Source organism: Onychomys torridus, chromosome 2 (genome assembly GCF_903995425.1).
Source record: "Onychomys torridus chromosome 2, mOncTor1.1, whole genome shotgun sequence".
In the NCBI taxonomy this organism is placed as follows: domain Eukaryota; kingdom Metazoa; phylum Chordata; class Mammalia; order Rodentia; family Cricetidae; genus Onychomys; species Onychomys torridus.
In genome coordinates, this window is record NC_050444.1 from 139,822,404 (window position 1) to 139,832,758 (window position 10,355).

Here is a 10,355-nt window from a genome sequence, read left to right on the forward strand (position 1 = left end):
TGTCCTTTTTATCAGATGCTGTACAATACTTCCTTGCAAGCCAAGGCCTGCAGCCTGGACCCTGAGATACAGGAGGTATACAACACAGACCACTGGGATACCTGGGGTGACACCCTACTACCGTCAAAGGTGATACTCTACCACTCTACAGGGTCCCCAGGTCAGAATTGGCCTGTTTCTACCCAAAGTCTCAAGCAAAGCGTTTGTCCAGATGCCTTGACAGCACTTACCTCCAGTAAGAAGTCACTGATCAGCTCCTACCCTGCCCTTCCCAGCTGGAAGTAAAAGACCGCCCCACAACACAGCCCCTACTGCCTTCAGGTTCCAGTACTAGAAAAGTAGAGTCCAGGCAGGGAGTCACTACTTAAGATAATCCTCAGTGGAAACAGAAATGGGATTTACAAAAACCGTTTATTGCTGTGACTTCCACCAGAAGCTGTCAGGGAGCCCCATTCCAGAGCATTCCAGAGAGGGGCCAGGCCAGGTTGGCATTGGATGGGCCGGATGCAGATGCCAAAGAGCCACACAACCTTTTGGCTTTGTCTAGTCCAACAAGCAGCTGCCTGTCACACTGGTTAAAACCCAACATGGAGGTGTGATATGCCCACAGGTCATTTCCACCTTCTGAAGTCCCATGTCTCAGGTGGAAAAGAATGCCACAATACTCCTCCAAAATAAAACTGCCCTGGCCCCTCAGATTTCCGAGGACCCTGGGCTGTCATACAGCCCTGCAGTTCCACAAAGGCACCAGTTCCTCACTGTTCCACAGACCGTCCTAAGACTCCAGCCCCAAAGGTGCCCTCAGCCTGCCCTTCAGGAATGCTGGGGCAGGAGAGCCAGCTTAAAGGGGACTCTGGTTGCAATCTGAGTTGTCCTTGGTCCTGATGGGCCTGACAAGGCCGCTGAAGCTGGGGCTTTCACAGATTCTCTTGGAAGATTCGGTGCAGGTTCTGGGCCAGGACGTCTGTCTCCTCATAACCTTCACAGCTTTGCTGCCAGCTCTCTGGTACCTGCTCCATCCCATAGTAAGCTCCAGCAATGGCCCCAGCCATGGTGGCTATGGTGTCTGTGTCTCCACCAAGTGAGATGGAGTAGATCAGAGTCCTCTGGAGGCTGTTGAAGGTGGAGGGGATCTCAGGATCAGGCTCCATGCAGCGCAGGAAGCAGTAGATGGCGGTGGGCACAGATTCAAAGGCAGCAATGCCGTTCCCTGTGGGAAAGCCGGGGCATAGGAATGTGACCCACCTCCCTGCCACAGGTTTCCTGCCATCTGCCAAGAGCCAGCACGCCCAGCTTTGTGCAGGGCCATAGATCTCAGGCTCAGAGTCAGACTATGGGGGACCCACCACGCCTACTGGTGGCCAGGCGAAGCTCCATTTAGCCCTGTTCTTGGCTTTGATTCCTGTGCTCTCCCAGGGCTGTTGAGAGGTGGGTCACTGTGAAGCATTCCACACAGAGCCCAGGGCATGGGCACCAGGTCAATTAACATCCATGATCACTGGCGGAGAGACTGGCCAAGCAGCTGCCGCTTCTGGACACACTGGTCCTTAAGGCTGCGGGCACCATGCTCACAGCCCCGCCAGAGGCACTACAGAGAGGCTCTAGATGTTCCGGCAGCCCTCTCTGAGGGCAGCCAGAGTGCATGTTAGTCAGGCCCACCCACCTAGCTCAGACACCACTTCGTCTCGGCTCACCACGTTCTGGTCCAGCAGCTCTCCAACCTTCTTCAGCCTGCTGGAGTATGGACGCTCCTCCATACCCAACCTGGGTTTGGGAAGGATTTCAGAGGTCAGAGTGAGCAGGCAGAGACAGAGGCAGGGGAAGAGACTCAAGAGGAATTGGGGACATCAGGTCCCATCCAGGTGCACATGCCTTAACAGTGTTGGGAGAGGGCCATGAATCCACTGAGGCAAACGGGCCTCTTCCTACCACTCTGTTTGGTTCCCCGTGAAGACAGGAAGATTTGGCTTTGCAGCCATGCCAGACACCCTGCCCTGCCCTCCACACACTTGGACTTGCGTCAGTCTCAGCTCCAGCCCATACTCACTCCTTGGCATCCAGGACTGACTGGGCATCACCTTCCAGCTCCTCCATGTGGCCCAGAAGCTGCTTGAGGAAGTGCTTACTGGAAGATACACCCTGCAGGGCGAGGTGCACAGCCAGGGCCTGCAGGATGGCACCGTTGTAACCCAGGGAGGAGGCATGGGTCAGCTGGGCTGAGAGCCGGGCAAACTATGAAGAGGAGGAGCCACTGTTACACGTCTCTAGAGATTGGTTGGGGAAGGGGTGTCTGTGACCAGCCTGCCCAGTACCTTCTGTACATCTTGGACACTGCTATAGGCCAGTGGGATGCCTGCCACCCGCATGGCACCGCCATTGCCATAGGAGCCCTTTCCATTGAACTGGGCCCGGGCAGGCTCATAGACGTCACGGCACTTGGGGCTCAGGAGCTTCTTGAAGACAGTGATGACTCCAGCCCCATAGCCTCTGTCAGGGTCCTTCTTGTACTCTTGGGCAAACCTGGTGAAGAGAAAGAAGGCAGACTGAATGTTCCAAAGATGTCTCTAGTGGCTAGAAGAAAAGGTCAGGCTGGGTTGAACGGGGAGGCGCTGGGTGCCCAGGATGCCTGTGCCAACAGTGTTGTTATTTTTAGCTCGGGCACTGGTGTCAGATTTGGGAAAGGGTCCTGCTGAGGGAAGGGTTGCCGAGTATGCACAGATATTGTTCCTCTCTTGAGGGGTGCAGCACCACTACCTGCCTGGCCTCATGCCAGGCTTACATCCTCACCTGTGAGCCATGTCCACCTCGTCGAAGGCCTCCTTGGCCAGCAGGGACTGCACGAGGGCCCTGGCCATGGCAGTATCATCTGTGTAGTACAATGTTTCTACAGGGAAGAGGGTGGTGAGGTTAGAGCAACCCCCAGGGCTCTGGTAGAATGCCCTTTTATTTCTCTTGGTGGCCCCACAGCTGATCTCTACCATGACCCTGCTGTGACCTCTTACCCCTTCCTCCTGCAAGCTAGGCATTCTTCAGATTTCAGGCTTGGGGTCTTCAGCAACTGTCTGCTCCACAACAGTCATGATACCTGCTGCTTTCCAAACCTTCCACTCCCTTCTTCCTTCACTACTTGGCATCTCAGTATGGCCTGCTTGGGCTAGACCGCTCCCCACCTTTACTGCAGGCTTTAAGCACTGCCACAAATTCTTCAGTGAGATGTTACCTTCTTCCTTCCAGTCTCCTGATCAAAACAGCTGTCTGCTGCCTTCAGGAAGAGGTCTCAATTCATTGGCTCGGTATCCAAATCCTTCCCAGCATGGTCCCCTCCTTCCTTGCCATCTTCCATCACACGGATTCCCTTGCACAAGCTCAGGACCAATCCGTGCACTTGGGTCAAGTCCTTCCAGCTAGGGCTGCTCCCCATCTCCGCCCACCTCATATGCTTCTCCCCTAGCTGCAGGTATTCTGGAATCCCCCCTCCTTTAAAAAATGTTTATTTGAATGGGTATTTTTGCCTTCATGTATGTCTGTGTACCACATGTATGCCTGGTGCCCAGGGAGGCCAGAAGAGGGTGTCAGAGCCCCTGAGCCTGGACTTACAGATGGTGGTAGGCCACCATGTGGGTGCTGAGAATCGAACATGGGTCCTCTGGAAGAGCAGCCAGTGCTCTTTTGTGTTTGAGACAGGGTCTCACTGTGTAGTTCTGTCTGGCCTGGAATTGTATATAGATCAGGCTGGCTTCAAACTTGCTGTGATCTTCCTGCCTCTTCCTCGTGAGGACTGGGAGGGAGTACGTAAGACACCATACTCAGTTATGTTTTGGTACTTCTGATATGCCCTACTCAAAGAGGCTACTAACCTGCTAGGGACAGTGACTTGGCCTCACTTCAGAGAAGACAGTTACAGAGAATAGACTCTCCTAATGGGTGCCTTCCTGATCCCTCAATCCTTCCATGTAGCCCGAACTCCATTTTCCTTCTTCTCTGTGGCTCCTATATCCTAGCTTCACAGCGGTAACCACATTCCCAGACTCCTCCACCCCAGTCCACTGAGGTTGCTCTTTACCCTAGTCTATCCTCAATCACACCCCTGTGGGTGAGGGGAACAGCGTCTGTTCCCCCTCCATTTGCTCACTGTACCCTGATCTTCCAGAGGGATCCACCTTCTTCAGTCCCAGCACGTGACTGACCTCCTGCCTATTATTAGAAGTAACTATCAGCCATTCATCTCTTATTACCACTTCCTTATTTTGCCCAGGCCCCAGACTCAAGTTGCAACTTTTGTAGGGACCGTATGGAAAGGAAAACTTCTACTCAGGGCTACTGGGGCCACGTGGGGCGTCAAGGGCTGTCAAGGCGTGCCATCCCCCAAAGGCAATCTCAGGGCAGAGAGGAACGAAGCAGGCCTTTAGGAGATGGGCTGAGCTCCTGGGCTTTGCACCGCCTGAGGCCAGAACCTCCCCGGGACTGCCCAGTTATGTCAGCTCTTTTCACTCAGTGCCTCCTAAGCCCGGTTTTCTGCAGCCACGGGGTCCCAACTACCACTCAACCTAAAGCATGCCTTTTTTTCATTTTACCAAACCATAACGAAACAAAACCGGTTGTCTCTGCCTCATCTCTGCTTCCTTTAACGTCCGTTTCCATGTTTTCCTCAACCCACTCGACATGGCTTTCGGGGTCAAGACGACCCCGACTTTTTTTTTGTAGCACACACCAGAGCCCTCCATCTTGAAATCCTTCCCTCGGTCCTGTTGCTATCTTCCTGCCTCTCGGAGCAGATCTGTCCTTCCCCCACCTCTAAACGCCTCTGACTTCAAGGTGTCCCCCGGGGACCTGACGATGGCCCCCTTTTACTGTTCTACATGCTCTCCAAGAAGAACCGAGTCCTCGGCTGACATCTGGACCCCGACCCGGGGCACAAGCTGCCTACGCAAGCGGAGGGAAGGCACCGATCTTGACAGGCTGGGGACAGTGCCCGCCGACGCCCACGTCGGACCAGCAGCTTGAGAAAGCAGGCCACGACGGGACCGGACGGGCGGGCCCCGGCTCTCGCCAAGGTTGCCGGCGAGGCCTGCGCTCTGACCGGGGGGACACGGCTGGAGACCCACTACCGGGGGAGCTGGGGGAAACCGATCGGGCCACAGGGGCCTTGACCCTCGGCCTCGGCGGCCTGGCCCGCCTCGCCCAGACGCGGGGGAGACCCGGCGGGGAGCGCCCCGCCCACCTGTCCGCGCGCTGCCCGGCGTGCCCGGGTCTGGCTCCAGGCTCTGGACGTGACGCAGGACTGACGTCAGGCTGACGGTGTCGTGGGCCTCGTAGACGGCGCCCACGCAGTCTCCCAGCAGCGCGCCCGCCAGGCAGCCTCGGAAGCGCGAGAGGGAGCGGGCCGCGCCAGCCCCGCCGCCGCCCGCCGCCGCCGTCGTCATCGCTGCCGCCGCCGCCGTCGCCACCGCCATCCGCGCGCGGGCTAGTCGCCACTTCCGGCGCCGATGCCACCGCCTCCGCGGTCATCCCTCCCCCGCCATTCCCCACAGCGCCCCCTTGTGGCCCGGAGTCTCAGCAAGGCGTCCCCCACCCTACGGCGCCACCCAGCGGCTCGGAGCCGCAGCGCTCCGCGGTTCCCGCACGCTTCGCTCTGGCGCCCCCTACCGTCCTATTTGTAAACGGCGCCACGAGTCGGGCCGACAGCCCCGTGAAGTGTCGGGGGTGGGGTGGGGTGGGGTGTGGGACCTTTTGAAAAGAACCTGAACGAGAAGGTTGCCTACTCCAATGTTGTCGCTTTGGGCTCTTGACCCCTACGAAGCCTAGGCCACTCTGTCCCCCAAGTGGAGCGTCTCACTCTACCAGCCACCCTCGTGGGTAGCAGAGAAGAGCCTGGCCTGAGAACTCCATCTTTATTAAGTTCACTGCCCCCTCCTCACTTCCCACCCAACCTTCCCTCCTCCCTCAGCCACCAAGGCTAGGTTAGCTCCAGCTGGCAGGTCTTGAATGGGCTCAGTGTACGGTTTGTCGTGCGCTTGAAGGTGTCCACCTGGGGCACGAATTTCTCAGCCGGCACCTTCAGCTTGCGCCGGGTGTCCAAACACTTGGTGTCCAACAGCATGGAGTTGGCCTTGCACGCAATGTCAGCCTGCAGCCGGGCCAGGTGCTTGCACAAGGCGTCCAGAGCGTCCCTGGAGAGGAGGCATCGACAACTCACAGCCCTGTATGAGGCTTCGAGGGCCAGATCATTTCACCAGCTTAAAGCCCAGAGGGACCAACCAATAGGCAGTAAGGTCCCATGGCAGGGCCCTGTCCCCACCCTTCCTGGCCTGTCTCTAAACCTACTGTGTCTGGGCCAGCTTCTGCTTCAAGGTAGTGATGGTTGCCTCCAACTGGTGCACTTCGTCTTTGAGGCCACCCTGTGTCTGGAGGCAGAGGGGCGGGATGGGACTTGCGGTCCAGCCACACTGCCCTTCAGCTGGCCTCAGGGCTCCACCAGGAAGGAACCTGTGCAGGGGTAATACTGAGGACTCTTAGCAGGGGAGGGCGGTCCCGCTGGGGGTCCTCGTACCTGGTCCTCGCAGAGCTCCACATTGGGCCGGTAGGTTCTGGTCTCCAGCCGGGTATGTGCGAGCTTCAAGTTCATTATCTTCCTGCGCAGGTCATCTTCCAGGTGCCGAATGTCTTCCTGCAGCTCGGCTATCTCCTCTAAGGTCTGTGGCAGACATACTGTTCTCCACCAGCAAGACACACACACACACACACACACACACACACACACACACACACACACACACACACTCGGGGGCCCCAACTCTGAGCTTCAGAGCAGGCAGGGCACCTGTGCCTTGCCTCACAGCAGGCGGGGCGGGCCAGGGAGAGACTCACATTTTTCTCCTGCCACTTGAGCTCACTGTACACACCCTCCATCTCCCGCAGCCGCTTCCTGAAGGCAAATTCTGTTGTAACCCTCTGAGCCTCAAGTTCATTGTTGGTCTGCGTGGAAAGGGCACAAGAGGGGGGTCAAGTCAGGGGAAAGGCTAAGAGGTGGTCAGCGTGGAAGGACGGATAAAGGCGAGTTGGGCTCAGTCACCTGAGCAATGGTTAGGGCGATGGCTTCCCTCAACTCTATGGCTGCTTTCATTTCTGCGTCTGCTCGGTCCTTGTTGAACCTACTGAACTCATCCCACTGCTGGAGTGTGGTGGAGCTGTGGGGGAAGGAAACGCCGGGCTTACGGGGTGTGGCCTCCAGGGGCGGAGGAAGGGCCGACTGAAATACTCTTCTTACTCTTTGGGGACGCGCGTGGGGTTAACCTTCAGAGAGATGTTTGGAGAAGTGAGGTTGAGAGAGAGGCAGCCCCGGTCGATGTCCAGCGTCTCCATTTTGTCTCGGTGGTCGGAGTTGAGCTGCTGCCGGATTTCCTGCAGGAGACTGGGCAAGAAGACTGCATTGGAGCCCCCTACCCTCCCCCTGGGGGGTGGGGTTCTGGGATGCAGCCCTGAGAGGGCTGTGAGGATACTGAGGGGTTGTGGTGTGTGTGTGCGTGTGTGTGTGTGTGTGTGTGTGTGTGTGCGTGTGTGTGTGTGTGGTGTGCGTGTGTGTGTGCGTGTGTGGTTGTGGTGTGTGTGTGCGTGTGTGGTTGTGGTGTGTGTGTGCGTGTGTGGTTGTGGTGTGTGTGTGGTGTGTGTGCGTGCGTATGTGTGCGTGCGTATGTGTGCGTGCGTGTGTGCATGTGTGTGTGCGTGTGTGGTGTGGGTGCGTGCGTGCGGTGTGTGTGTGTGTGTGTGTCAATGCAGGTGTCGCTGAATCCGAGACAAAGAGCGGCACAACCTCACGAGTGTCCCACAGACACAAAGCGTGGGTACGCGGCTTCACACGCGTGCGCGCACACTTACAATAAGGTGCTGAGGGCAGCAGCGGGTGCTTTCAGTCACGCAGCACTGGCTGCCCAGAATGGGATCCTCACTAGGAGTAGGCAGCGGAAAGCTGCTGGGAAGAGGCCGGAGCGACACAAAGCATCATCCAACCGATTGTCCCCGCCCACCCACCCCCCATGCCTCGAATGCACGTGAGTGTGCTCAAGCCCCTCTCCACCTCACCAGAGCTGCTGGAAGGCCTGGTCGATCCTCTGCTGCAGGGTCTTCTTGGTGGCCTCAATGACTTCCACCTCTTTAAGCAGCTCTTCCTCCACAGGGTCCTTCACGACATCAATGTCTCGCCGGCTCTCCCGCAGGGTCAGGCACTCGATGGCCACGTCCAGGGGCAGGTTCTTGGCCTGCAGGTTTTGCTCTGCAGACTCCTTCATCTAGAAAGGAAGGGCACAGGGATGGGTGGGCTGATGCACTGCGTGCGAGACCGCTCCTATCCCGACCTCGGCAGAGGGGAGTGTGGCCCCCCAGATCTGGAAGTGGGGGGGGAAGGGGTAGTAGGCCTTTGCATCAGAGCCTGCTGGTACCCGCCCCGCTCCCTGCCTGTGTCAAGGTGTCGATCTCAGCATCTAAATCCGTCAGACACTTGTCGAGCATCTCTTTCCACCGGTTGACAGTACAGATCCTCTCTGCCAGGCGAACCTTAGTGTCGTGTTCATCCCATACCGTCTGGAAGAGACGGAACCAAATAAAATGGATGTCTGTGGTTGAGGGATCTCTCATGGCCCATGGGGCTGAGTGACCCCACCAAACCTGGTTGTTGGTCTCATTGCGAAGGATCCGGGCCTCCTGGCGGATCTGGTGGGAAGCATCCCGCTGCCTCTCCGCGTTGGTGGACAACAGGTAGCTGTTGGTGCGCCAGTCGGACAGCTGGTAGTGCTGGCTGGGCTTGGTGCTGAGTGTAGCCATGGCTAAGGAGCCAAAGGTCTGAAACCCTTAGGCCTGTTCCAGACCACCACCTGCAAAAGAAAAGCACAGTGTCTTTCTGGACCCAGATCCCGTCCTCTTGGCTCTAAGCCCTTTCCTGCAGTGCAGAGTCTGCTGGGAAGCGTTCCAATTCAGCCCCCAGCTCAACTTCCTGTGAGGTATTAGCAATCAGCTCTATTTCTCAGTGGTCCATCTTCAGGGACAAAGCCCTGGAGCCTGCAGATCCAAGGGCGTGGAAAGGAACGACGAGAACCCGTGTGTGTGTGTGTGTGTGTGTGTGTGTGTGTGTGTGTGTGTGTGTGTTTAGGAGGCACCAAATGCCTAGTAAAGGGATGGCAGGAAACATACCCCTTAATCCTGTTTCCACCCCCACTTCCAACAATCACTCTTTCCCAGGCTGTGGGCCACACCCACGGGGGATCTGGGAGAAAAAGCATTGTTGCCTTTCCAGGGTGGTATGACTGGCCCGGCGAACCCAGACTGGAACTAGCTACCTGGGTAGGGAGGGCCCGCTGGGTCCCTTGCCCCGCCCTGGTACAGAGGAGGAGCAGGCTGGCCGCCGGGTAGGAGGAGCTGGGGTCAGAGTCTAGATCCCAGCAGGACCCTTCCCCTGCACAGGCTCCGCCTTTGGGGTTTCAATCAATCAATACACCACCGGCCAGAGGTCTGGGTTAGAAGGGCGGTCACAGGATGCTCAATCCCCTCACCTCCTCCTCCTCCTCGCCCTCGGTGCGGTTGTCTGGGAACGCCTCTAGTTTGCGTCTCTGGTTGCCTAGCAACACCCCCCCCCGCGTCACCTGCGTACCCCCCCTCCCCCCCCCGCGCGCGCTATCACTTGAGCTCCAGCTGCGCGTATCTAAGAACTGGACATTTTAGTTCTGATCAACGGTTTACACTGACAATATTTTAAAAGTATGGATAGTGCGTAGGTACAGGAAAGGCCTCGCGCCCAGGCTCGCTTTGCTTCTGGGTCTCTTTCCAGAAATGGATGGTGTAACCAAAAACACACCTTGGGCACACATCTAACACATATTCCTTTGACCTTGTTTTGCTCGACAATTTTACCAGTGTTTGGAGTCATGCAAACAAAAGTGGTTTCCCTTTTTTGGAGGGAGCACAACTTTGGAAAAGAGAACCGGTTGGTATTTTGGTGGTGGTGGTGGGGGGCTGGATGCCCAGTGGGTAGAGTGCTTGCATAGTTTGATGAAACAGCAAAAACTGGACGTGGTGATGCACAGCTGTAACCCAGCACCACAGAGGCGGGACCGGCAGGCAGAACGTGTCATTCCTACAAGGGTAATGATAGGTAAAGGTGTCTGGACTTGGTGAGCCAGTAGAGAGTGGGGCTGCCGTCTAAGAAGTGAGAGGTGCTTGTTTTTAGGGGATCCATCCTGCAAATTTGTTCTGAAGCCTGGGAAAGACTGGTGTTAGAGCAGATTTTTTTTTTTTCCCTTCCGAGACAGAGTTTCTCTGTGTAGCTTTGCGCCTTTCCTGGAACTCGCTTTGGAGACCAGACTGGA

General features: G+C 57.0%; 2 protein-coding genes across 5 annotated transcripts; both read right to left on the reverse strand.

Annotated features, from left to right (window-relative positions):
- Nucleotides 1-392: 392 nt before the first annotated feature.
- Nucleotides 393-5,477, reverse strand: Adprs (ADP-ribosylserine hydrolase). Of its 2 annotated transcripts, none has more exons than XM_036179944.1 (6): nucleotides 5,222-5,477; nucleotides 2,788-2,884; nucleotides 2,313-2,520; nucleotides 2,048-2,232; nucleotides 1,664-1,764; nucleotides 393-1,210 (listed from the first exon to the last, which is right to left on the reverse strand). In XM_036179944.1, exons 1-6 carry the CDS (start codon nucleotides 5,451-5,453, stop codon nucleotides 918-920), a joined length of 1,116 nt encoding a protein of 371 aa, XP_036035837.1. In that variant the 5' UTR covers nucleotides 5,454-5,477; the 3' UTR covers nucleotides 393-917. The 2 variants fall into 2 exon arrangements, with proteins under 2 accessions (XP_036035837.1, XP_036035838.1); XM_036179945.1 differs by having other exon boundaries at nucleotides 1,038-1,210; nucleotides 1,695-1,764; nucleotides 5,222-5,468.
- Nucleotides 5,478-5,901: 424 nt separating this feature from the next.
- Nucleotides 5,902-9,585, reverse strand: Tekt2 (tektin 2). 3 transcript variants are annotated; one of them, XM_036178979.1, is made up of 10 exons: nucleotides 9,543-9,585; nucleotides 8,662-8,867; nucleotides 8,452-8,577; nucleotides 8,080-8,285; nucleotides 7,268-7,411; nucleotides 7,073-7,187; nucleotides 6,868-6,975; nucleotides 6,551-6,694; nucleotides 6,325-6,404; nucleotides 5,902-6,170 (listed from the first exon to the last, which is right to left on the reverse strand). In XM_036178979.1, exons 2-10 carry the CDS (start codon nucleotides 8,815-8,817, stop codon nucleotides 5,957-5,959), a joined length of 1,293 nt encoding a protein of 430 aa, XP_036034872.1. In that variant the 5' UTR covers nucleotides 8,818-8,867; nucleotides 9,543-9,585; the 3' UTR covers nucleotides 5,902-5,956. The 3 variants fall into 3 exon arrangements, with proteins under 3 accessions (XP_036034872.1, XP_036034873.1, XP_036034874.1); XM_036178980.1 differs by lacking the exon at nucleotides 9,543-9,585 and adding an exon at nucleotides 9,330-9,525; XM_036178981.1 differs by lacking the exon at nucleotides 9,543-9,585 and adding an exon at nucleotides 9,184-9,237.
- Nucleotides 9,586-10,355: the final 770 nt, after the last annotated feature.

Bases quoted from the DNA above. Each gene is read 5' to 3' on its own strand.
- Adprs (XM_036179944.1), bottom strand. From the start codon at position 5,453: ATGGCGGTGGCGACGGCGGCGGCGGCAGCGATGACGACGGCGGCGGCG. The intron at 1,765-2,047 runs GTGAGTATGGGC...TCCCAAACCCAG, and splicing joins TCAGTCCTGGATGCCAAGGA to GTTGGGTATGGAGGAGCGTC. The intron at 1,211-1,663 runs GTGGGTGGGCCT...GCTTTCCCACAG, and splicing joins CGAAGTGGTGTCTGAGCTAG to GGAACGGCATTGCTGCCTTT.
- Tekt2 (XM_036178979.1), bottom strand. From the start codon at position 8,817: ATGGCTACACTCAGCACCAAGCCCAGCCAGCACTACCAGCTGTCCGAC. The intron at 8,286-8,451 runs GCAGGGAGCGGG...CTTCCTTTCTAG, and splicing joins AGATCGACACCTTGACACAG to ATGAAGGAGTCTGCAGAGCA. The intron at 6,171-6,324 runs GTAGGTTTAGAG...CCTCCTCTCCAG, and splicing joins CAGAAGCTGGCCCAGACACA to GGACGCTCTGGACGCCTTGT.